The sequence below is a fragment of the Dipodomys merriami genome, unplaced genomic scaffold (genome assembly GCF_024711535.1).
Source record: "Dipodomys merriami isolate MVZ:Mamm:240054 unplaced genomic scaffold, mDipMer1.0.p SCAF_57, whole genome shotgun sequence".
NCBI classification, from domain to species: domain Eukaryota; kingdom Metazoa; phylum Chordata; class Mammalia; order Rodentia; family Heteromyidae; genus Dipodomys; species Dipodomys merriami.
Window position 1 is genome coordinate 5806453 of NW_027206146.1, and position 25483 is coordinate 5831935.

Sequence of the window (25483 nt, forward strand, 5' to 3'; positions counted from 1 at the left end):
TATCCTGCTTTATGATTGGCTGTATCTTTTGTTGACTGCATTCTGCTATGTCATTGGATTCATCCTTAATCATTGACTACATCCTAACCTGTCAGTGGCTGCATCCAGCTTCCTCATGGACTGTATCCTGATTTGTCACTGCCTGTGTCCTTTCTCATTGCCTGCATCCTACTGCCTCATTGATTTTTATCTGTTTTATATTAGCTATATCCTGAACTTCCAAGGAATCCAAAAGGTCTACTTTCAAAACCTATACAGAGATTTTGGCCAGAGAGGAAAAATTTAGGCAGCCTGCTTAAGAAAGCCCATTTGAGCACAGGTGGAGACACCAGAGACAGAGTGGGTGTGGCTTTTCACTCATCTCCAGTGCAAACTGGATTACTAGGAGTGAAAATCCACATCCTGCTTCCACTGATCGCAGACGGTACAAAAAACCAGGAAAGTATGTATACATACAAAAAAATCTTCATGCCACCTCACAGAACAGCGTCTGGAAAGTAGCTCTCCCCCAACACTCCAAAAGAACACCATCTTTGATACTGCAATAGAGCCTGCCAGAGCAGCTAGTAGATAAAGATAACTTTGGCCAGAGAAGCTGTAACTGTGGCATCATTTTTCAACAGGACAAAGGAATCTGATCAGTGATAGTAAGTTCCACCTAGGGGAAGGTTGCCCCGCCCAGGAGGAGGTAGCTCTTCCCAGGAAGGGACAACTTTGCCAGGGTTGGCAGAGAGGGTTGGCCCCGCCCCTTGGCAGTGAACAAAGACATTCCAGTCATATAGCAGCTACCCTTAGAGCTTAGCCCCTGTAGGAATTAAAAATCCCAAAGTCTGTAGAATCTCACTGGATAGACTGCAAAACTGAGAGTGGCTCCAAGCTGGGCCAAAAAAGGGTCTTAAGAGCTAGACAAACTGGAAAAAGCCACTGATTCCAGACATGCCACAACCCCACCCACAGACAAGCTCACTTGCAGAGACTCCAACCTACAGAAACCAGCCACCTCCTTCCTGCAATCTGTGCAAAGCTGATCCCCTCTCCCACTGAGTTAGTCTGAGAGAAGGGACACAAGGAGTCCCAAGATTGCAAGGCAGAAGTTTTTTCTGTCTGCTCATATGGTTTTGAGAAAACAACTAATCCATAAGGAAAAACAATCAGTGCAAGGAAATCAAAGGCTACATCAAGAGATGGGGTAGCAGAAATAGGTGAGAGACAAATACATTGAAATATTGTTTTCTAAATGTAATTTTTATTTTTTCTTTTTTTATTTCATTTATATATTTTGTCCCATTTTTCTTCTTCATTGCTGTTTATTCCTACAGAGTCTATGGTGATTACTAGGCTTCCTCCTTAATTGTGTGTATACTTAATTGAGGGTATATTTTGAGCAAATATCTATTGCTCAATTGTATGATTTTTATTTATTTATTTATTTTTGGGTCCGGTCATGGGGCCTGAACTCTGGGCCTGGGCACTGTCCTTCAGCTCTTCAGCTCAAGGATAGCGCTCTACCACTTGAGCCACAGCACCACTTCCGGCTTTTTTCTTTTTTCTTATATGGTGTTGAGGAATCGAACCCAGGGCCTCAGCTTGCAAGGCAAGTGCTCTACCACTGAGCCACCTTCTCAGCTTAAATGTATCATTTTTAATTTTAGACTTTTTACTTTATACATATATACATTTTTTTTTCAGTTAAAGGGTAGGTTTATTTAGTAGACCTGCTGGGACCAGGCCAGGTTGGCAATCCTCATGGATGAGAAAGGCCTGGGATAGACCTAAGAGAGAGAGCTGGGAAAAGAAGTGGGAAAGAGCTGGGAAAGATGTGGGAAAGAGAGAGAGCAGGGAAAGAGAGAGAGCTGGGAGAAAGAGCTCAGAGTGCTGGGGCAGGGCTGAGAAGGAAAACATAAATACATTTTCAAATATCTTTATTTCTTCCTTTGTTTTTTCTTATTGTTTTTCTTTCTCTGAATTTAGGTCTTAGCTTTCTTCTGTCTGTTCCTTTCCTTCACTACATCCTTCTACCCTTATTCTCTCCTCCTCAATTTTTCTTTATAAGTTTCAATCTTCTAATTCACCTCAAGTCATTTTCTTTTATTTCTGGTCATTTACTACTTATTCCTTTGCTTTAGTCCACTGATCCCTATTTGATTGCTGTTGATCTAGACTCTATCTGTATCCATTTTGACAGTGTCAAAGTGGAATATTGTGTCATCCTTTTGGTTCAGATTGCTTTAAAGCTCATGACAGATTTGTTCACGATTTTAAATAAATAAATAAATATATATATATATATGGTGTACACACACACACACACACACACACACACACACACACACACACACACACACATACACACACACATATACATGGAAGAACTATACCCTTCTCCTAACAAAGAAAAGGACAGGTCAATAGGATAATACCTATCTCCTATTTTGAACCTCTAAAATCTGTGCAAATACAGGGACTGGGTTTTTTAATTTTTGTCTTAAAAGTGTGTTTTGTGAAAGTTTTTTTAATTAAATAAGGTTTTATTGTGATAATACTGTACAGAGGGGTTACAGTTACATGAGCAAGGTAATGAGTACATTTCTTATCAAGCATTGTTGCCTCCTCCTTTAAGTGAAAAGTTTTTGAAACGAATAGACTTGACTTATTTGACTTCATCTGCCTTGAAATTATGCTTTGTTTTCCATTTTTTCTTTGTTCTCATGGTCTGTGATGATAATTTCATGTAAGGAAACAGTCAAAGCTGGTCTGTGTATTTATGTATTTTGAGTTGCTGTGTGTATGTATGCACAAGTGACTGACATTAGACTGACATTACTGTAATAAAGAAATCCATTTTCCCAAAAAACAGTGTGTTTTGTGGTGGTACTGAAATTACTTTCATATCCTAAAAGGAATGATAGAGTTAAAATACCTGTCTATGATTGTTAACCCTTAAAGTTGTGCAGCTATAGGTTCCGGGTTGGTTGTTGTCTTAAAAATGTTTCCTGGTGGAGGGGGGCCCAAGATGGCGACGGGGCAGTAGGGAAACGCCACAGCTCTCCCCAACCAAAAAGAGAGTTTGAGTTCCAATGCTAATTTCCCCAAGAGACCGACAACAACAAAAAGACGAACACTCAGAGAAAAACCGGAGGTGGAAAATAACAAAAAAAGAAAGAGAAGAAAAGAAGAATTTCAGAACAGAGAAGAACGAAGACCCCTCCGCCAACCTTTACTGGCCACGCGGCAGTGCGCCAAGCTGCTGGCCAGCTGGCCGGGTGGGGGCTGCTGGAGCCCCAGAGACACAGGGGGCCGCCTGCAGATCACCCGCCTGAGGTACCGGCTTGCAGAACAACTGATCGCCAGGAACAGAGAACCCTATAAGCTGGGAGTCTCCACGAGGATCCCACCCCCACCCCTCACTCCCCACCCGAGCAGAGAGGCTCCATCCCGCCAAAGCTGCCTGGCACCAGCAGCTCAACAAAGGGACCTGTCTGCAGATCACTGGCGCAGAGGATGCCTGAGGTTACCGGACCCGCCCAATAGCGATCGCAAGACCTGGCGGGGGCCGTCCGGGTCCCAGAGGCACAGGGGGCTGCCTGCAGATCACCCACGCCTGAGGCACCAGAGGCACCAGACCTGCCCGATCGTGATCGCAATGACCCGGCGGGGCCGCCCAGGTCCCAGAGGCACAGGGGGCTGCCTGCAGACCACCCGAGCAGAAGCCACCTAAGGCACCGGCATCAGACCCACCGGATCTCTACAACCCGCGAAGAAGCCGCCTGAGTGTGGACTCTGTGGACCCGACAGCTTCGATAGAGGCAGAGACAGAAAAGAATCACACAGAGCCACCACCGCCCAACCCAGCCCGCAATCACCCCAACTGAACTCGGATTGCAACAACAACTGACGATCTACACCACACAGAAACAACCAGCTCCAGGGTGAGTACCCCACAGGGGAAGTGTATCCCTCAAGGGAGACCAGAGCTGGAGGGAATCCCCAGACCCTGACCTAGACTCCCTACCCCAACACCCGGATCACAGGGCCCACTAAAACTGGGAACTGTTCAAGAGCTCCACCAGCCCGTGGAGTACACCCTGCTGGCCAGGCCAGAGCAAGAGTGCCCCTGGAAGGGAGCTTAAATGCCCAAGCCAGGAACAGTGCCCCTGGGTCAAGACTACCAACAGTAGAAGAAATTTGAACTGTGTCCCCCAGGCAGCATAACCTAGGTGATATACACATCAGCACAGGCCTAACGAGCGCGCTCCAGGCTGCATAACCTAGGTGGTATACACATCAGCACAGGCCTAACGAGCGCGACCCAGGCGGGGCCGGAACCAGGCCTGGGGATCGGGTGCTTGAACACAACCAACTCCTCCCAACTGAAGTAAAAAGCTGAGCATACGCCTCAATAGAGGGGAGAAAACAGGGAACAGCACTCCCCGGGAAGCACGCCTGTGACAACAAAAGACCTGGAGTCTCAGGACAAGAGAAGCCCAAACCCCACCAAAACTCCACCCATATACCCTAGGCTGGGAATTGGGCAACACAGGCTGCCAGCACCTGATAGTAAGCAGGAGCTCAGGCGCATAAAGAGGCTCAGCAGTAGAGTGAGAGTCTTGGATGTATGAGGCCCTGGTTCTGATTCCTCAGCATCATAAAAGCAAAAAGGGTCAGAAGTGGTGCTGTGGCTCAAATGGTAGGGTGCCAGCCTTGAGCTGAAGAGCTGAGGGACAGCACCCAAACCTAGAGTTCAAGCCCACAACCAGCCCAAAACAAACAAACAAACAAAAACACACCAGGAGCCCATAGCAGACTCCAGTATTTGGTAGAGTGCATCGAGAGCATCTGATCTTCCCAAGAGCACCCGTAGGAGCAAACACAAGCAGTCTAGGCTGCTCAACCCTTCCAAAGGCGGGAATTGCCAGCAATCTACAGCAGAAAACTGAGAATCCTAAGTAGGTCAGAATAGCAGCTGGAAATAGGCTCCCAGCAGAACCTGGATCAGGCACAGACTCTCTCTACCAATACAGAATTAGCAACCAAGCAAAGACAGACACACCAAAACAAAATTGAAGAGCAGTCTCCTGAATCCCCATGCGAAAATCACAGAGAAAAATCACAAGGTTTACCACCACCCAGGACAGCAAGCTCACCTCAAAAGCCAGCAGCCACTCAGGGGAGAGCCCCAGTGGGAGCAAAGCAGGAATGGAAGACAAAAGCTACATCCAAGGGTTGCTGGAGGCAATGACACAAGAAATAAAGTGAGAAATGGATCAGAAATTGAAAGAGCTCAAGGATGAACTATCAAAAGAGATACAGGATATCAAACAAAAGTTGGATGCAAAAATAGAAGCTGCACAAACCTCAGTAAGAAGTGAGATAAACACCAAATTAGAGGTAATGCATAACTCATTGAGAGATGAGATCAGTACTCTGAGAACCAACATTGAATCCATAAAGGGATCCATTTCCTCCATGCAAACCACAATAGAAGCTATGGTCAACAGAGTGAATGAAATGGAAGGTAGAGTGTCAGATACAGAAGACAGAATACACCAACTGGACCAAAAAGTGACAGATATGGAAAAATTACTCAAATTAAACCAAAGGGAAATTCAAGAGCAAGCAGATAATGCGAAGAAATTTAACCTTCGCATAATCGGAGTGGATGAAGGTGAGGAATTCCAGAGCAAGGGAATGCAACACCTATTTAATAAGATAATCAGCGAAAATTTCCCCCACCTCAAAAAAGACCATCTTACCTACATTACAAAAGCTTATAGAACACCAAACAAGCAAGATCCCAGGAGAAACACTTCTAGACACATTATAGTAAAAATGATAGATCTGAATAATAAGGAAACAATCCTGCATGCAGCAAAAATGAAGAAGGAGCTATACTACAATGGGAAAAAAATTAGAATCACTGCAGATCTCTTCACACAAACAATGAATGCAAGAAAAGCCTGGGAAAGCACCATATGAGCCCTGAAAGCCAATAACTGCCAACCCAGACTGATACATCTGGCAAAGATAGCATTCACATTCGATGGAGAACTGAAAACTTTTAATAGCAAAGAAAAACTAAATGAATATATAAACATTAAGCCAGCATTACAAAGAATTCTAAGAGGGGGGACACAACCTGAAGAAAGCAACCAGGAACTAGGACCTGCCCCAAACAGGCATTACTCAAAGTCTAACTGAGCAAGCACAGGAGGAAAGGAAAGAAGAAAAACTTAGGAAAATGGAATGGCAAGAACAACAATGCATCTCTCTATACTTTCTCTTAATATAAATGGGCTGAATTCGCCAATTAAAAGAAAACAAACTGAGGACTGGATCAGAAAACAAAACCCATCCATCTGTTGCCTTCAGGAGACCCACCTCTCAGCCAAACATACAAACAAACTCAGAGTGAAGGGGTGGAAAAGGATCTACCAATCAAATGCCCCCAGTAAGAAAGCAGGCGTAGCTATCCTGATATCTGAAAAAATAAACTTTTCATTAAAATCAATACAGAAAGACAAGGACGGACACTACATTTTAATATAGGGAACAATCCAAGAAGAGGATATAACCATCATCAACATATATGTCCCAAATATTGGTGCACCCAGATACGTTAAACAAATGCTCTCAAACTTACAGAATAAAATAGATCCCAATACGATAATACTAGGAGACTTTAACACACCACTCTCACCAAAGGACAGGTCTACCAACCAGACAATTGGCAAAGAAGCTACCGAATTAAGTGAAGCCATACTTCAAGCGGAATTAACTGACATCTACCCAGTATTTCACCCTAAAACAACACAGTACACATTCTTCTCAGCAGCTCATGGAACTTTCTCCAAAATAGACCATATCATAGTTCATGCAAGGAACTTAAGCAAATACAAAGGGATCGACATAATCCCCTGTATCCTATCTGACCACAGTGGAATCAAGCTAGCTCTCAATAACAAAGCATACCTCAGAAATTTCTCTAATACATGGAAATTGAACAGCACACTCCTTACCAATGCCTGGGTAACGGAAGAGATCAGAGAAGAAATAAAGCATTTCCTAGAACTCAATGAAAATGAAAACACCTCACAAAGAAACTTGTGGGACACAGCAAAAGCAGTCCTGAGGGGCAAATTTATTGCCCTCAGTGCCCACATCAAGAGAATGGAGACAGACCAAGTAAATAATCTCATGTTGCAATTAAAACAGCTGGAAAAACAAGAAAAAATGGGACCTAAAATTACTAGACGAAGCCAGATAACCAAATTAAGAGCAGAGATTAACCAATTAGAAAATCAGAAAACCATAACCAAAATAAACCAAACAAAAAGCTGGTTCTTTGAAAAAATAAACAAAATTGATGGTCCATTGGCTAGATTAATTAAAAAAAGAAGAGAGGAAACCCATATTAATAGGATTAGGGAAGCCACGGGAAACAGCACAACACGTACCCAAGATATCCAAACAATTCTGACAGACTAATTTCAAAAGCTATACTCTCAAAAGGAAGAAAATCTGGCAGAAATGGATGTATTTTTAGAGAAATACAAGTTGCCCAAACTGAGCAAAGAAGAAGTTAACCAATTAAATAAGCCAATATCCTGTAACGAGATACAGGAAGCTATCAAAAGTCTTCCAACAAAAAAAAGCCCAGGACCAGATGGATTCACAGCAGAATTCTATAAGACCTTTAAACAAGAACTAATACCCATACTCCTCAAGCTCTTCAGAGAAACAGAGAAGGAGGGAGCTATCCCAAACTCATTCTACGAAGCCAATATCACACTCATCCCCAAACCAGGCAAAGACCCAACCAAAAAGGAGAATTACAGGCCAATTTCCTTGATGAACACAGATGCAAAGATCCTTAACAAGATTCTAGCTAACAGAATCAAGAAACACATTAAAAAAATTATACATTGTGACCAAGTAGGCTTCATCCCAGAGACACAGGGATGGTTTAACATATGTAAGTCAATAAATGTAATCCAACATAGAAACAGAGCCAAGGTCAAGAATCACATGATTATTGCCACAGATGCAGAAAAGGCCTTTGATAAAATTCAACATTCATTCATGCTAAAAGCTCTGGAGAAAATAGGAATAGAAGGAACATTTCTAAAAACAATAAAAGCCGTTTATGACAGACCAATAGCCAATATTATACTTAATGGGGAAAAGCTACAACCAATTCTCCTAAAATCAGGAACAAGGCAAGGATGCCCACTGTCTCCACTCCTCTTCAATATAGTCCTGGAACCCTTAGCCAGGGCAAGAAGGCAAGAAAAAGACATTAAAGGGATCCGCATAGGGAAAGAAGAAGTTAAAGTATCCCTTTTTGCAGACGACATGATACTATACCTTCAAGATCCCAAAAACTCCATCCCCAAACTCTTAGAAATCATAAATCACTTCAGCAAAATAGCAGGATACAAAATAAACCCACAAAAATCAGTTGCCTTCCTTACACTGACAATGTACAAGAAGAGAGGGAAATAAAGGGAGCAACCCCATTCACAATAACCTCCCCAAAAATAAAATATTTAGGAATTAACCTAACCAAAGATGTAAAAGAACTATTTAATGAGAACTATAAAATGTTAAAGAAAGAAATTGCAGAAGACAGTAGGAAATGGAAAGACCTCCCATGCTCCTGGATAGGCCGACTTAATATAGTAAAGATGGTAATACTTCCAAAACTAATATACAAATTCAATGCAATACATCACTGAAACACAGAAAACAGTCCAAAAATTCATATGGAACAACAAAAGACCTAGAATAGCCAAAACAATTCTAGGGGATAAAGACAATATGGGAGGGCTATCCATGCCGAACTTCAAACTATACTGCAGAGCTATAATAAGAAAGACAGCATGGTACTGGCACAAAAACAGACCCGAAGACCAATGGAACAGAACAGAAGACCCAGAAATAAATCCACAAGCCTACAGCCAGCTGATATTCGATAAAGGAGCCAAAGACATACAATGGAAGAAACACAGCCTCTTCAACCACTGGTGCTGGGAAAACTGGGCAGCCACATGCAGAAAACTAAAAGTGGACCCCAACCTATCACCATGCACCAACATCAACTCAAAATGGATTAAAGACCTTAACATTAAACCTGAATCTCTGAAACTACTGCAGGACAGAGTAGGAGAGACACTTGAACTAATAGGCACAGGAAGGAACTTCCTGAACAAAGTCCCAGGGTCACAACAAGTTGGAGAGAGACTCGACAAATGGGACTACCTTAAAATAAAAAGCTTCTGCACAGCTAAATCTATCTCAACTAAGCTAGAAAGACAACCAACTAATTGGGAAAAAATATTTACCAGCAATATATCAGACAAGGGGTTAACATCCTGTATATACAGGGACCTCAAGAAACTAATCCCTCCCAAACCTAACAAACCAATTACTAAATTGACAAGGGAACTAAAGAGGAACTTCTCAAATGAAGAAATAAAAATGGCAAAGAAACACATGAGGAAATGTTCATCATCCCTGGTGGTGAAGGAAATGCAAATAAAGACAACCTTGAGATACCACCTTATCCCAGTCAGAATGTCCCACATCCACAAATCAGCCAACGACAAATGCTGGAGGGGATGTGGAGAAAGAGGAACCCTATTATACTGCTGGTGGGAATGTACACTTATACAACCACTTTGGAAAGCAGTCTGGAGGGTCCTTAGGAAGCTAAAGATTGACCTCCTTTATGACCCAGTCATACCACTTCTAGGCATCTATGCTGAACAATAGGAACCAATCTACAAGGACACGTGCACCTCCATTTTTATTGCAGCACTGTTGACAATAGCTAGGATATGGAAAGAACCCAGATGCCCCACCACAGATGAATAGATCCAAAAATCGTGGTATCTATACACAATGGAATATTATGCAGCTATTAGAAATGACAAAATAATGGCATTTGCAGGGAAATGAATGGAGCTAGAAGGAATCATGTTGAGCGAGGTCAGCCAAGAGCAAAGAGACAAACGGTACATGGTCTCCCTGATAAATGGATGCTAAATCTAAAATGTTAGGTGGTACGACAAAATTAACAGGATTTAAGAAACAAAGAATTCCCACTCATATGGTCTAACCACTACTAAATGTCCCCATGTTGCTGATTACATGTATGGTGTATAACATGTGAGCACCGTTATATATTACAGACTGTGATAGACAATTTGCTCCAGGAAAGTTGGAATGAACTTGTGACTTTAAATGAACATCATTATTCCACAATACTGTGAAAATCCGGAAATTATGTAATCACTTAATCACAATTAAAAAAAAAAAGAACCTTGAGGAAGGGAGGGAGGGGGGAATCGTAGGGGGAAAACAAAAAAAAAAATGTTTCCTGGTATGGTACTGGATTTGCTCTCATTTCTAAAGGGACAGAACTAGCCATAGAAACACAAGAAAAATGGCAAGTCCAGGAACCTCAACTCCTACTCAAAACAAATAGGCAACAGAGCAATCAATGAAAAACCTAGAGGACTGTTCTCAAGCTCTATAAACACTACTTGTAAACATTCTGAATGAAAAGACTGAAAGCCTGCATGAGGCTATACTTGAGCATGATGAGGCTAACCAAAGATTAATAGAGGAATTCATGGAATCCACAAACAAAAAGCTGTATTAATTCCAACCAAAGGGGCTGGGAAGGTGGCTCAGTGATAGGGTACTTGTGTAGCATGCATGAGGCCCTGAGTTCGATCCTCAGCACCGCATAAGCAAAAAGAAAAAAGCTAGAAGTGGTGCTGTGGCTCAAGTGGTAGAGTGCTAACCTTGAGATGAAGAGCTGAGGGACAGTGTCCAGCCCAGAGTTTAGGCCCCATGACCAGCAAAAAAAACAAAAACAAAAACAAAAAAACAACCAAAAGACAAAACATAATTCCAACCAAAGGAAAGGAAGTGCAATGAAAAATACATCAGATTCATTTCAGAATCATAGCAGAGAAATTCCTGAACATCCAAATAATATGTCCACTCCGATACAAGCAGCCTTTAGAACCCTAAACAGACAAAACCAGAATGGGACATCCCACCACCACACTGTGATCTGCACAGGATTTATAAAGACCAAGCTTAAGCTGGGGCTTGAACTCAGGGCCTGGGTACTGTCCCTAAGCTTCTTTTGCTCAAGGCTAGTGCTCTACCACTTGAGCCACAGTGCCACTTCTGGCTTTTTCTGTGTATGTGGTACTGAGGAATCAAACCCAGGGCTTCATGCATGCAAGTCAAGCACTGTACTACTAAGCCCCTTTCCCAGCCAGTATAGAGCCTTATAAACAGGAAATAGCAATGGAAATACACTTCAAATTAGGCCCAATGTCCAGTGGATTCTAGGTTTGCAGTGCATCAGCCAATGAATAAGCATGTCACATACCAAGTTGGAGTCCTGGTCTCTGAGCAAAAAAAGGAAAAAGAACTAACCAATGTGCAATGGCCTCTAAAGTAGAGAAGTAGGCCCAGTCTCTTAGGACACTCTCCAGAAAGTTCCATGGTTACAGCTGTATACCCAGAGCCATAGACTCTCCCCAGTGCTATCCAATTTGTTGCCTGAATCCTGATCACTGATGTTCTCCATTGTGTTCCAGTGCCATGCTGCTTGTTACAGTGTAGAATCATGGAGGCTGTAGGATCTAAATACAGGTGTCAGGGCCTATATCTTTCTTTGTCCTTGGCTGAACCCTTTCTCATTGGCTGCATCCTGCTTTGTAATTGGCTGTATCCTGCTCCCTCATTGGCTGTCTACTGACTTGTCATTGACTAGATCCTGCTTCTTCGTTGGCTGACAGGCCAGAAAATACATTCTTTATCCCAACAATTATATTTTAAGCAATAAAATCCCCAAAAAACTTTGATGGAAACACACTTTTACTCACACACACACACACAGAAAGGCACGTTCAGGAAGACTTCAAAACCTCAATGTTTTTTTTTTTTTTTAAATTTAAAATTTTTTTTTAATATTATTTTATTTTATTTGAGAACATACTGTACAGAGGGGCTACAATTACATGGGCAGGATAATGCATACATTTCTTACCAAGCATTGCAGCCTCCTCCTTTGTTTACCCTTCACCTCCCTTCCCAGCCTCCCCCTCCCCCCACCCAATTATACCCCCCTCCCCCCCCACCGACTTTGTAAAGCTGGTTTTGACATGACATTTTGTACTTCTCATTGTTGCAACAGGTCCACCTGAATCCTTAAACGACTTGTTTGTCCCCATCTTCTCCACATGTTATACTGACATCAAATAAAGTGAAAGCGGGGGTTACACTGTGGGGGAGGGACAAACAAAGCAACAAAGAAATAATCTTATAAATGCGTTAGAAACATGCATGAAAGAAACAAAAACATTAAAATACATATTTAAGGGTTCATTTTCCTAACATCACATTATCTGACCTTTTCCGCTCGACTCATACCTATACTAGATATTGCAAATAAGGGAAACCATGGGACCTATGTTTCTTCGGGCCTGGCTTACTTCACTTAATATAATTTTTTCCAAGCCTTTCCATTTCCTAACAAATGGGGAAATGTCATTCTTTCTGATGGAGGCATAGAATTCCATTGTGTATATATACCACATTTTCTTGATCCATTCATCTACTGAGGGGCATCTGGGTTGGTTCCATATCTTAGCTATGGTAAATAATGCTGCAATAAACATAGTTGTGCTGGTAGCTTTAGTGTGGTCTTGTTAGTAAACATTTGTGTAAATGCCCAAGAGTGGGATTGCTGGATCATAGGGGAGATCTATGTGAAGTCTTTTGAGGAACCTCCATACTGCTTTCCAAAGTGGTTGAACAAGTTTACATTCCCACCAACAATGAAGTAAGGTTCCTTTCTGTCCACATCCCCTCCAGCATCTGTTGTTGTTAGAGTTCTTGATTTTTGCTGTTCTAACTGGGGTGAGGTGATATCTCAATGTTGTTTTGACTTGCATTTCTTTTATGGCTAGGGAGGTTGAGCATTTCTTTATGTGTCTATTGGCCATCCTTCTTTCTTCTTCAGAGAAGCTTCTCTTTAAGTCTTTCGCCCACTTATTTATTGGGCAGTTGTTTCTTTGAGGATTTGTTGTTGGGTGGTTTAATTTTTTGAGTTCCAAGTATATTTTAGATATGAGACCCTTGTCCGTTGTATGGCTAGTAAAGATCTTCTCCCAATCGGTGGGCTTTCTATTGATCTTGCTAGCTATGTCATTTGCCCTGCAGAAGCTCTGCAGCCTTAAAACCTCAATGTTTTAAAATTACAGCATATCTGAATTTGAGTAACTTGTCTAGTGCTCAATCCCCACAGCTCCACTCTAGGTCCTCCTTTGGTGTTCAATTAGATATTATAGTCTCATGGACGTTCCTGCCTGGGCTAGCTTTGAACCTGTATCCTCAGATGTTAGCATCCTGAATAGTAGAATGACAGGCCTGAGACACTGGCTCCTTGCCTCTGTGGTGTTTCTATCATCCTACAAACAGCAAGGATGAGGTGAGCAGAGTTGGATTGCCACCATGGTCTTGTCTTCACTTCCTATTAAAATGGATCATTCTTGGTATAACATAAGTGAATGAACCATCGTGAAACCATTCTGTTATTCTTCATGAGCAAGAATGGGCATAGAGTGGGGTAGCTGAAGGACAACATCAGAAGCACACCCTTGGATTTGTTCAGTTTCTCCAGCGTCCACAAGGAATACATAGTTACGATGTTGTCGGAGCAATGGAAGAACATGAAGCAGCTGACCAGCAGCAGAATGGTGTGGGTGGCTGTGTTCTCGGGAGCCGGCTGGGAGGCAAGGATGGCACTGTGGAGGTGCTGGACTCTGCGGCGGTGTCGGTAGAGGAGCCTCACCATGTAGAGGCTGGGGGCCACCATGAGGACCACGAACAGAGCATCTAGCAGCACAAAAGAGCCGATTATGGGCATTGGGGTGGTCCTTATGAAGTTCGATTGACAGTAGGGATGAGAATATCCCAGGCTCATGATGGTGGAATTGCAATTGGATTGCACAGTTGTGATGATTTCGAAATACATGATGGGATTCAAGATCCATAAGGAAAGCAGCGAAAGAAGGATGCAGGTGGAGGGTCGACTTTTCAGCCAAGCCAACTGGGCAGTGGTGCAGCTGATAGTGAGGGCCTGGAAAGCACTCATGAAGGTGGTAGTGCTGGTGGACAGTCCCCGAGTGACCCTGAACAGGAACAGCATCGCTTTACACATGGCATCATCCCAGAAACACAGGACTCCATACAAGGAGACGATGTAGGGCATGGACTCAAAAATGATGGTCAAGGCGTTGACCAGGGTCAGGTGCATGAAAACTATGGCAATGGGCTTCCGGAGCCGAGGTTTGCACACGGAGCTGTACGCGTACAGCAGGAAGAGGATACAGTTCCCTAGGACTCCCAGACACACCTTAGACACAAAGAGGAGCCTGAACACAGTGTCACCTGGGGTAGCTGTCATTGTGTGTGTGTGTGTGTGTGTGTGTGTGTGTGTGTGTGTGTGTGTGTGTGAGAGAGAGAGAGAGATAGATAGATAGAGAGAGAGAGAGAGAGAGAGAGAGAGAGAGAGAGAGAGAGAGAGAGAGAGAGAGAGAGAGAGAGAGAGAGAAGAGATTGTGTGTATGTGTGTTTTGCTGAGAATCAAAGCAAGAGTGCTGCCCAGCCAAGAAGGTGAGAAAGCTCTAGACAACACTGTGATTCCCTCAGGCTGGAATCTTCATGGTGCTCCATTTCTTTATCAGGTAAGCCAGGCTTAGAATGAATGCCGAAAGATAGAGTGTTAAACAATGATTTTAAAATAGTTTCTTTTTTTGGGGAGTGGGTCATACTGCTTATGAAATTGGAACTCAGGGCCCAGGTACTGTTCCTGAGCTTTTTTACTCAAAACTGCTGCTATCCCAGTTGAACCACAGCTCCATTTCTGGCTTGTTGGTAGATCACTGGAGATCAGAGTCTCAAGGACTCCCCTTTCTGGTCTGACTTTGAACCTGGATCCTCAGATCTTTGCCTCTTGAACACTTGGGCTTACAGGCATGAGCCACCATGGTCTGGCCCATACAATTGTTTTAAGTGGAGTCTGGGAAAAATGTTCCACTTGCCATTTCTGGAGGGTTGGAAGTGTTCTGACCTCGGTATTTCAGACATGAATATGCTGTGACCTTTGAATCTGGCATGTAGGGCCTGGAAGGACCTGGGGAGACACATGTTAGAATCAGGAGGGAATTCAAGGGCACCACACTGGGCTGGGGTGTTAGGAAGGATGATCACTGGCTGACTCTTTCTGTGGTCCCTGTGGACTATACAAAGAGGGCCGGGAGCCCGTGCATCTGATTGGCTTCACTTTTTGTAAAATCTTCATTTTTGAACACCTGTTGCACAAATAGCACATCCATGTAAAATCCCTGTGGGGATGGCTACAACATGACTTTTGTTTTCTGGTTAGTCATGGGATGAACTCTGGGCCTGGGCACTGTCTCTACTCATCAGCTCAAGGCAAACACTCTACCGCTTGAGCCACAGAGCCACTTCTGGTTTTCTGTGGTTCATTGGAGATGAAAGTCTCATGGACTTTCCTGCCAGGGTTGGCTTTGAACCTCAATCCTTAGATCTCAGCCTCCTGAATAGCTAGGATTACAGGTGTGAGCCACCGGTACACAGCACAATATTACTTTTTTCATGGTGTATAGAAATACTAGAAGGTAAATATCTAACCAATATTGTCTATACATTTTTTTCTGTCAGTCCTGGGGTTTGATCTCAGGGTCTGGGTGTTTTCCCTGAGCTTTTCAGCTCAAGGCAAGCACTCTACCGCTTGAGCCACAGCACAACCACTGGTTTTGTAGTGGTTTCTTGGATATAAGAGTCTCTTGGACTTTTCTGCCTAGGTTGGCTTTGAACCGTGACCCTCAGATCTCAGCCTTCTGAATAGCTGGAATTACAGGCGTGAGCCACCAGTGCCTGGCTTATTTTCTGTACATTTGAGAGTTTTCCCCCTGTATCATTCTCACTCATTACTGTTCTTGGGTTTTCTCTCACATCACAGAGAATCCTTTGTTCCTTAATTAACTTGCACTGAATTAAATTAGTATCCTATTTTTCCTGACTAAGTCTGTAAGAACATTTTCAACCCATTCTCCTGAACAATCTCCTGCACAACAAAGTTTCACTCTGGCCCTCTTTGCTGCTGCATGGAAGTATTCTCACCGTTTCCTGGCCAGAAGCAACAGCCAAATTGTTGAGCATGACAACTCTGTGTGTTGCCCTCCTCAGCATCCATTGTGCCTTCCAGAGACAGTTTAACTTTTATGAATTAGAATTCTTAGGAATTGTGATATTGGCTATGGTTCACAATTGTTCATCATGTTCTCATATTGTAATATGTGTTATCTTTCCTTATGTAATCAGGATCTTTCCAGATTTTCTTTTTCTACGTGTGTTGGTCGTGGGTCTTGATTCTGGGTCTGAGTATGGTCCCTGAAAATTTTTCCTCAAGACCGGTACTCTATGACTTGAGCTACAGCTTTGTGTCTGGCTTTTTGGTGCATAATTGGTGATCAGTGTATCATGGACTATCTTGGGTAGGCTGGCTTTGAACTGTTATTCTGAGATCTCAGTTTCCTGAGTAGCTAGGATTACAGGCGTAAACCACACACACCCAAATCATCTTTTAACAAGTGCTTTCCTTTTTTCTTCTGCTAGCTCTAAATTTTTCAATTTAATTAGCATGACCTCTATAACTTTCTTTCTTTCTTTCTTTCTTTTTTTTTTTTAGGTCCTGTCGTGGGGTCTGAACTCTGGGCCTGGGCTCTGTCCCTCAGCTCTTCAGCTCAAGGCGAGCGCTCTACCACTCGACCCACAGCACCACTTCTGGCTTTTTTCCTCTTTGCTTATGTGGTGTAGAGGAATCGAACCCAGGGCCTCAGGCATGCAAGGCAAACACTCTACCACTGAGCCACCTTCCCAGCCCCACCTGTAGAACTTTCTAGTGAAGCTTGTTATTTTATATTTTCCTTTATTATTGGACAGAAGAGCAGTGTGAAATAAGAGTATTAAATGCAGCTCACTCACAAAAATTGACTTGGGCTGTGCATTTTCCATTAAGCTCTCTGCTCTGATTCTCATTCGATGACCCACTGGGCAATTATAGGACTCACGTTACTAGGATCAACCATTGCAATGTATTATTTTACACAAAGACTTTAGTAATTAGCAGAAATTACAGGGGAAATAGAGGAAAGATGGAAATGATATAAATAAACCTGATCAAGTCAGTTCATACTCTTGAGAAATGTACCGTGAGAAACCGCACACCCAGTCTTTCTTAAATGCCATGTTTCACACAGTCAGAATAAAATTCCATTTATTCTCTCTCAGACGCTGATGAAGCCAATCCACTGCCCTGAGAAGCCATAAGGGTGCAGAATTTTTTTCAGCTGAACAACATTTACCAACACAATTACTGTGCTTTACAAACGGAATGAAAACTGCCCCAGAAAAACGCTATCTCCACACATTGAAAGATAAAAATCTGCTGTGAAAACTTGCTACTATGAAGATGCACTATGAAATTTCTGCCACAGAAATCACAGATGATTCAGACACAAAGATCAATAGAACAATGTCAGAAAGGAGCCCCAACATGACAGACTGGGTGCTGGGATGAGGACAAGGAGAGCAGACGGCCCTTATGGGAGAAAACACAGAACACATCAGCTCCTTGTGAATGAGCCTACGTTTCACACACCCACTTCTCAGTGTCCAATAAGATGGGGAAATGTTCACCATTAAAGTAGTAGCTGGAAAGCTAATTTAAGATGGGAATTTTAGAGATAGCAATAGAGGAAATGCAAGCCCTTGTGGAAAGAAGATTTTGTGGCTCACCTGCTACTCAGGTGGCTGATATCTGAGGAATCCAGTTCTAAGCCAGCTCAAGCAAGGAAAGTTTGTGAGATTTGTGTCTCCACAGAATCACCAAATCTGGAAGCAGAGCTAGAGCTCACATGGTACAATGTTAGTGACAGTGTTCTAGCCCCAGGACTGGCACATAATCACACACACACACACACACACACACACACACACACACACACACACACACACACACACATACACACACACACACACACACACACACCCTGCATGATTTTGTGATTTCCCTTATAAATACATTTGAAAGTACTCCTAATATGCCTAGAAGATGGAACTTACCACGGGTGAGTTAGCAGTTGTGCAGGACTTGTCCGGAGGAAACCGAGCAGTGTTGTGCCACAGCGGCTGAGGTGTGCACACCCGAAAGAATAAAAAGCAAGCAAATGCCTGAACGAAAAGGGTAGCATGGAGAGAAAAAAGAAAGATGTGTATTCAACCGCAAACACAAGTGAGAGAAATGAAGACGGGCCAGTGATGCACACCTGCAATTCTAGCTACTCAGGTATCTGAGATGTGAAGATTGGGGATCAAAGGTAGCGAGAACAGGAATAGTCCAGGAGATGCTTATCTTTACAAAAATTAATTAAGTTAAAAAATCCACAATTGGAGCTGTGGCTCAAGTGGTAGAGAACTAATCTTGATCAAGGCCGCTAAAAAAATCTGAGCACCAAGAGCTTGTCTTCAAACCCTAGGACTGGCATCAAAAAGGAATATGGAGAAAAGTGAATCTGCAAACCACAGCTCATCCTGGGATGGGCAGTGTTGGACCTTCACCCCACCTCTGGCTCTGAAGCCAGGTTCAGAGTTGCAGAATCCTTCTTGTGGCTGTCTGGACTGCAGACACACAGAGTGTATTTGGAAGCCTGGCTTGATCATGTGTGCCCATATCAGCCAGAAGAGGATGGGGGGGTGGTGGCAGATGGTGGTTCCCCATGGTGTTTGCTCACCTCGTCCCCTGCTGCTGTCACTTTGGCCCTGTTTATTTCTTGTCATCGTGATGAACCAGAGCAGTCAGGTGCCCTGTCCCACGTGCATAGCATGTCTCCTGATGCAGGTCTGTCTGTTCTCCCAGTCCCAGTGGCGTCAAGAAAGTCAAATGGAGATCCTAAGAGCTCATTCAAAGTTACTTCTCACACCACTGGTAGGAAATAACCTGAGCACCACAGGGCAGAGTTCAGAGAGCACTGTGCCCTCCACTGGGAAGTACTTAGTCCCAGCATTCATGGCTTGGCACTGAGCTCCATGGGGTCTCTGTCTTGGCTCACTAATTGATCACCCAAAGTTGGGATGTCATGATCACAATGTGTTCTTCTTTGTATAAAATGGTGACTAACACAGAAAAATGGAAAATGATGGCGGGGAAGGTGGCTCAGTGGTAGAGTGCTTGCCTTGTGTGCATTAAACCCTAGGTTCGATTCCTCAGCACCACATAAGCAAAAAACAAAAGGCAGAAGTGGTGCTGTGGCTCAAGTGGTAGAGTGCTTGCCTTGAGCTGAAGAGCTGAGGGAGAGCACCCAGGCCCAGAGTTTAGACCCCCATTACCTGAAACTTCTGCCACCCGCCCAAAAAAGGAAGATAGAAAATGAACTAGAACTATGTTGTGTTAACTTATCACTGGAAGACGCTGTATTTAAGGAGAAATGAGATTGGGGGTTGCCAGTGGCTCGTGCCTGTCATCCTAGCTACTCAGGAGGCTGAGATCTGAGGATGGTGGTTCAAAGCCAGCCAGGGCAAGAAAATCTGCGAGACTCTTATCTGCAATAAAACACCAGACAACTGAAAGTGGTGCTGTGGCTCAAGTAGTAGATTGCTTGCCTTGAGCTGAAGAGCGGAGGGACAGCGCCCAGGCTCAGAGTTCAAGCCCCATGACTGACAGAGAGAGAGAGAGAGAGAGAGAGAGAGAGAGAGAGAGAGAGAGAGAGAGAGAGAGAGAGAGAGAGAGAGAGAGAGAGAGAGAGAGAGAGAGAGAGAGAGAGAGAGAGAGAGAGAGAGAGAGAGAGACTCGGGGCCTGGGTGCTCTCTCTGAGTATTTGTGCTCAAAGCTGGTCCCCTACCACTTGAGCAACAGTTCCAATTCTGGCTTTTTGGTGGCTTATTGGATGTAAGCCTGCATAGGCTGCCTTTGAACCTTGATTTTTAGATGTCAGAAACCTGAATAGCTAGGATGACTACTGTGAGCCACTGGCACGGGTCTGATGATTATGATATCAGCTTGGAGAGCAGTTTCAGTGAGATTGTTATAATAACTGCTACTCAGAGTTTGTTCTTTGTGCATAGAAAAGCTTCCAATAATTATATATTTAGCTTATTTCCTGCTGCTTTGACATTAGAGTTCATGTAGCACAAAAGCGTCATTCAACTGGAGTTTTTCATGTTTTATGTACAGGATCATAGCATCTGCAAATAGTATTAATTTCTCTTTTGAGTCTATTTTGGTCCTTTTGGTTTCTTTGACATTGCTTTGGTTAAAGGTCCAGGCACTAAGTAAATGGCATCAGAGATGGAGAGCCTACATGGCCTCCTTTCTCGCTTATGCAGACATTTTCAGTTTTCCTCATTTAGTACAGAGTGAACTATAGATGATCACACAGAGCGTTTGTGATGTTGAAGCATGCCCTCCCTTCTGTTCCTAGTTTCTTTGGAGCTTTTATTATGAAGTGATGTTGACTTTTGTCCCAGGGCTTCTGTGCATGCATTGATATGATCATGTTATTTCTGTTCTCTTTTATAAATGCTCTTGAGGTAGAGTGCTCGCCTTGCATGCATGAAACCTCGGGGTTTGATTCCTCACTACCACATAAAGAGAAAAAGCTACAAGTGGTGCTATGGCTCAAGTGGTAGAGTGGTAGCCTTGAGCAAAAGGGACAGTTCCCAGGCCCTGAGTTCAAGCCCCAGGATTGGCAAAAACAACAACAACAATAACAAAAAACATAATCTGGCATATCTTCATTCAAACTACACTTCAATGCTCCATACCCACACAGTTTTTTTCCCATGTACATGTCCAATCAGCCACTGAATGCTTTCTGACAACTGGTAATTGTCATCAATGAGAGGGAGGTGCTACACTGGACAGAATTTTATTATACTTCATGAAGAAACAAGGGGACATGATTGGGAAGCATGATAAAATACAAATGATCATGTCCAACGTTGGCATTTTATCTACTGTGTAAAAGGAAAAACATTCATGATGTTGTTGAGCAACAGAAACACGTGAAGCAGCTGACGAGAAGCAGGGTGATGTGGATGGCTTTGGCTAGGCTAGGTAGCGATGGCTAGGTGATGGCTAGGTAGCGATGCTGGTACTGTAAAGGTACATGGCTCTCTTGGGGTGTAGGGAGAGGGGTGTCAATATGTGGAGGCAGGTGGTGAGCATGAAGATTACAAACGTAAGGTCTCAGAATATGAAGATGCCATGACCTATTTTCTTCTCTTTGTCGAGTATGGCAATATGCATTGGAAAACCCAGAACCAACAACAGTAAAATGACTTTGGGCTTTCAGAGCCTTAATGACCTGGACCTACATGAGCATATTGGCAACTCAGAAGAAGAGAAAAGAAGGGGAAATCCACACTGAAGATTTAGATTTAAGCCACACGCACTGGGCACAGCTGAAGCTGATGGTGATGTCCTGAAATGCATTGAGGAGCGAGATGGTACAGATGGAAAGTGCCTAGGTGACTCTGAAGAGGTACACCACCACTTTGCAGCCCACATTATCCAGAAAGTGCTAGACTCTGAAGTCACCATTATATCTGGCACCATTGTGAATGTGGTGTTAGGCAAGTTGATCATAGTTAGATGCATGAAGATGGCATTGCTGGGCCTCTTTAGATGACATTGGAATAAAAACATGTACAAATAGAGCATTGAGGGCAGGGAGTTCCCCATGACACTGATGTACAGCTGGGCTATGAAGAAAAGCCTCATATTGAATCACCTGAGAACAGCACTGATTGTTTTTGTGATGTTTTGATCTATAGAGCAGCCAGACATTTGATACAGGAGAGAAAAATCAGTGCACTGGTTATGGATTTATTCCAAATTGAGCTTCAGGGAGAATATGCAGAAGATGAAGTTCTCTTTCAGGCCCAGGGGTGGCACTACTGGAACAGAATCCCAAGACTTCCTCAGGATCTAAGGGGACAGTAATGTCTGCGATTATGGCAACGTGTTGTTCATGATATACTTCCTAGTTCCTCAGCGAGGAGGAACTGTGGGCTTGTGTGACAAATTTGCATGTTAAAAGGAGTTTCCTTTGTTCTTCAGATTGGTGTGTGTGCGTGTGTGTGTGTGTGTGTGTGTGTGTGAAATCCTGGGGCTTGATCTTAAGGCCTAAGTGTTATCCATGAACTTTATTTTTTGTATTGTTCAGCGCTAATAGCTACATTTCCATCTTTATGCTGGTTCTTTGGAGATAAGTCTCACATAGTCTTCTGAATGGGCTGGCTTTGAATCCTGATCTCCAAAACTCAACTTTTTTTTTTTTTTGTCAGTCATGGGGCTTGAAGTCTGGGACTGGGCGCTGTCCCACAGCTCCTCAGCTCAAGGTGAGTGCTCTACCACTTGAGCCACAGCAGGATTTCTGGTTTTTGTGGTGGTTAATTGGAAATAAGAATCTCATGGACATTCCTGCCTGCGCTGGCTTTGAACCATGATCCTCATATCTCAGCCTCCTGAGTACCTAGGATTACAGGCGTGAGCCTCTAGTGCCCAGATATAGCCTCTCATTTTTAAAACATATCTTATCTCGAATACAGAGTAAAGCAAAGGAACAAGTCCCGAGTCCAAGCTCCAGCACTAGAAACAAAATTTATAGCACCCTAGGAATGTTTCGAAGTGCAATAGTTCCTATGGTGAAATTCCACAGTGGGGGAAATTACTGGGTAAGGAATCAAAATCTGCTTCAAAGGAGGAGTGTGCCAAACACACCACAGGTGGAAATGCCTTCCTGCTTTTCTGAAAAACTCCAGAGAGCCTTGTTTTAACTCTGTTTTTATTTTAGCCTTGCCTTGATAGAAAATGCAATCAGAATAACACAACCAAAATGATGGGAGACAAATGTATTTGTCGAGGTAAAAGACAAAACCAAAATCGACACTACGTCAATGTACAAATGAATCTCCCACTATGAAAAAAACACTAAGGCAACGGAACAGGAGATTAAGATTGGAACTAGGGATGGTCCCAGCGTGCTCTTGTGGGCCAACGAGAGCCAGCCTGGTGACTCACCTCACCACCACACCTCTTGGCGGCTCCCAGGCTACTTCATCCACAAGCCTGCCACCTGGCCTGTGGGGACCACTGGGACGGCGAGGACAAGGAGGTCAAAGGTAACTGGAATGATGATGATGATTGATGATGATGATGATGATGATGATGAAGAGGAATCAAAAGAAGCAGCAGAAGTAAAACCAGAAATAAAAATTTCAGGAAAGAAAGAAAAATAGAGGAGAAAATAAAAGAAAAAAGAACAACAGAAGAAAAGGCAAGAAGAAATTAAAAGGAGATGAGAAGAATCTGAAGAACCTCAAGTGCTAACACCAGAAGAACAATTAGCAGATAAACTGCGGCTACAGAAACTACAGGAAGAGTCAGACCTTGTACTAGCAAAAGAAACGTTTGGTGTGAATGATACAGTTTGTGGGATAGATGCTATGAACCCATCTTCAAGAGATGATCTCACAGTATTGGGGAAGTTACTAAAAGATAAAATTATACAGGATGAAAAGTCATTCTATTATGCCAGGTTTTTGAAAGCCTTAGTTCGAGATGTGTGAATTTCGTTGGAAATTGATGACTTGGCAAAGATGACCAAATCATTGACTGTGCTTTGTGGTGAGAACACAGAAGCAAGAAATGCAAAGCAAAGCCAAAAAGAAGAAGAAAGGCGTGGTTCCTGGAGGGGGGTTAAAGGCCACCTTGGAGATGATCTGGCAGATGATGGTGGTTTTGATGGAGGATATGTACAAGACAATGAAGATTTCATGTGACAGTTTCTCTCTCCTAGTGTCTTCTTTCTGTTGCCCACAATCCCTTCAACATCTAGCACAACTTCTTTTCCTTTCACTTCTGCCAAATGCAACAACCAGAAGTGCCCTATCTTTGGTGCTGGTTATTTAATCCCTTGACCCTTAGGTGCTAATGTGCCAATAAGGAAATTTGGAACTTACTGCCCAGGGGTTAAAATTGGGAACTTAAGTTGCTACTAAATCATAGTTTAAAAACAAAACAAACCTAATAATGTTGTCATTGTTGCTGTCTAATCCCACAGCAGCAGTGACTAAATTGGAAACAAAGGTTGCAACATGATAATAAATTGTGTGATTTTTACCAGCACAGTTCAGTAATACAGCTGTAACCATACCTCCTTGAAGGACTTCATACTTGTCAAGAAAAGCAGTTTGCAGCCAGGGCCTGTGGTGTGCATCTAGTATTCAAATTGCATTGTCTTAGAATTGAGCGTGAGGATATTAAGTTCATTGTGAAGAAGATTATGTCAGAGTGAAGATACTGTGGCTGAAAAGTACTGGTTTGATACTTAAAATTTTAATGACCAAAACCACCTCTGAAGCTGAAGAAGGTAAACCTCTCCGTTATCACAGGACAAGTTATGGAATCTCAGTGTACAGACTGTCTAAGTTTTTATTTATCAGACTATTTCTACTGAGGGAGGGAAACTACCTGTTTTTATTTGCTTGATTCAAGTGTCTGAGAAACAAATCTCTTGTCTCCTAGGCTGCAATGAAATAACTTTTTTGTTTTGGTCGGTGGTGGGGCTTGAACTCTTGGCTTGGGTGCTGTCCCTGCGCTCTTCAGCTCAAGGTGCACGCTCTACCGCTTGAGCCACAGCACCACTTCTGGTTTTTTGGTGATTAATTGGAGATAAGAGTCTTATGGACTTTTCTGCCTGGGCTGGTTTTGAACCGTGATCCACAGATCTCAGCCTCCTCAATAGCTAGGATTACAGGTGTGAGCCATCCACATGCTGCTTGAAATAACTTTTAACGGGGTTTTGGTATTTCCTTTTCTTTATAAAACATGCTCAGCAAGCTGCATGTTTGGTAAATTGTTATTTAACAATTATGACATCTGTAATGTTTTATAAAGCAACTAATTTAATAAAATTACTACTGTGAGGATGTAAAAAAGAAGATTCAAACTAGGCACAACATCACCCCTTTCCCATATTCAGTGATAACAAGAATAAAAGTGAGGAAAATGCCAGAGTCCCTCAACAGATCCAGAAAATCGATCATGCCATAGGTTCAGTAGGCATAAGTGATGAACATTTTTATCATGCAGAAATGGTAAGGTTATCCTTGCCATGATAAAGAAAATCTCTATGATGTCCAAACATATCAGGTCTCTGGGTAAGAATGTCAGGTAAGTACTGAAAAACTTCCATTGTGGTTGGATGAGTACAATGACTTTCTGTTTGGACAGTTTGAGTGTCCATTATGAAAATTATAATGTGAACAAATGTAACAGTGGTACTCAGTAGACTCTGTGGGTAAT

General features: G+C 43.0%; 1 protein-coding gene and 1 pseudogene across 1 annotated transcript; one reads left to right on the forward strand and one right to left on the reverse strand.

Moving 5' to 3' along the window:
- Positions 1-13561: 13561 nt before the first annotated feature.
- On the reverse strand, positions 13562-14494 carry LOC138812459 (vomeronasal type-1 receptor 90-like). The gene has a single exon (XM_070000400.1). It carries the CDS (start codon positions 14492-14494, stop codon positions 13562-13564), a length of 933 nt encoding a protein of 310 aa, XP_069856501.1.
- Positions 14495-21071: 6577 nt separating this feature from the next.
- Positions 21072-23958, forward strand: LOC138812460 (eukaryotic translation initiation factor 3 subunit J-like; annotated as a pseudogene).
- Positions 23959-25483: the final 1525 nt, after the last annotated feature.

Bases quoted from the DNA above. Each gene is read 5' to 3' on its own strand.
- LOC138812459 (XM_070000400.1), bottom strand. From the start codon at position 14,494: ATGACAGCTACCCCAGGTGACACTGTGTTCAGGCTCCTCTTTGTGTCT.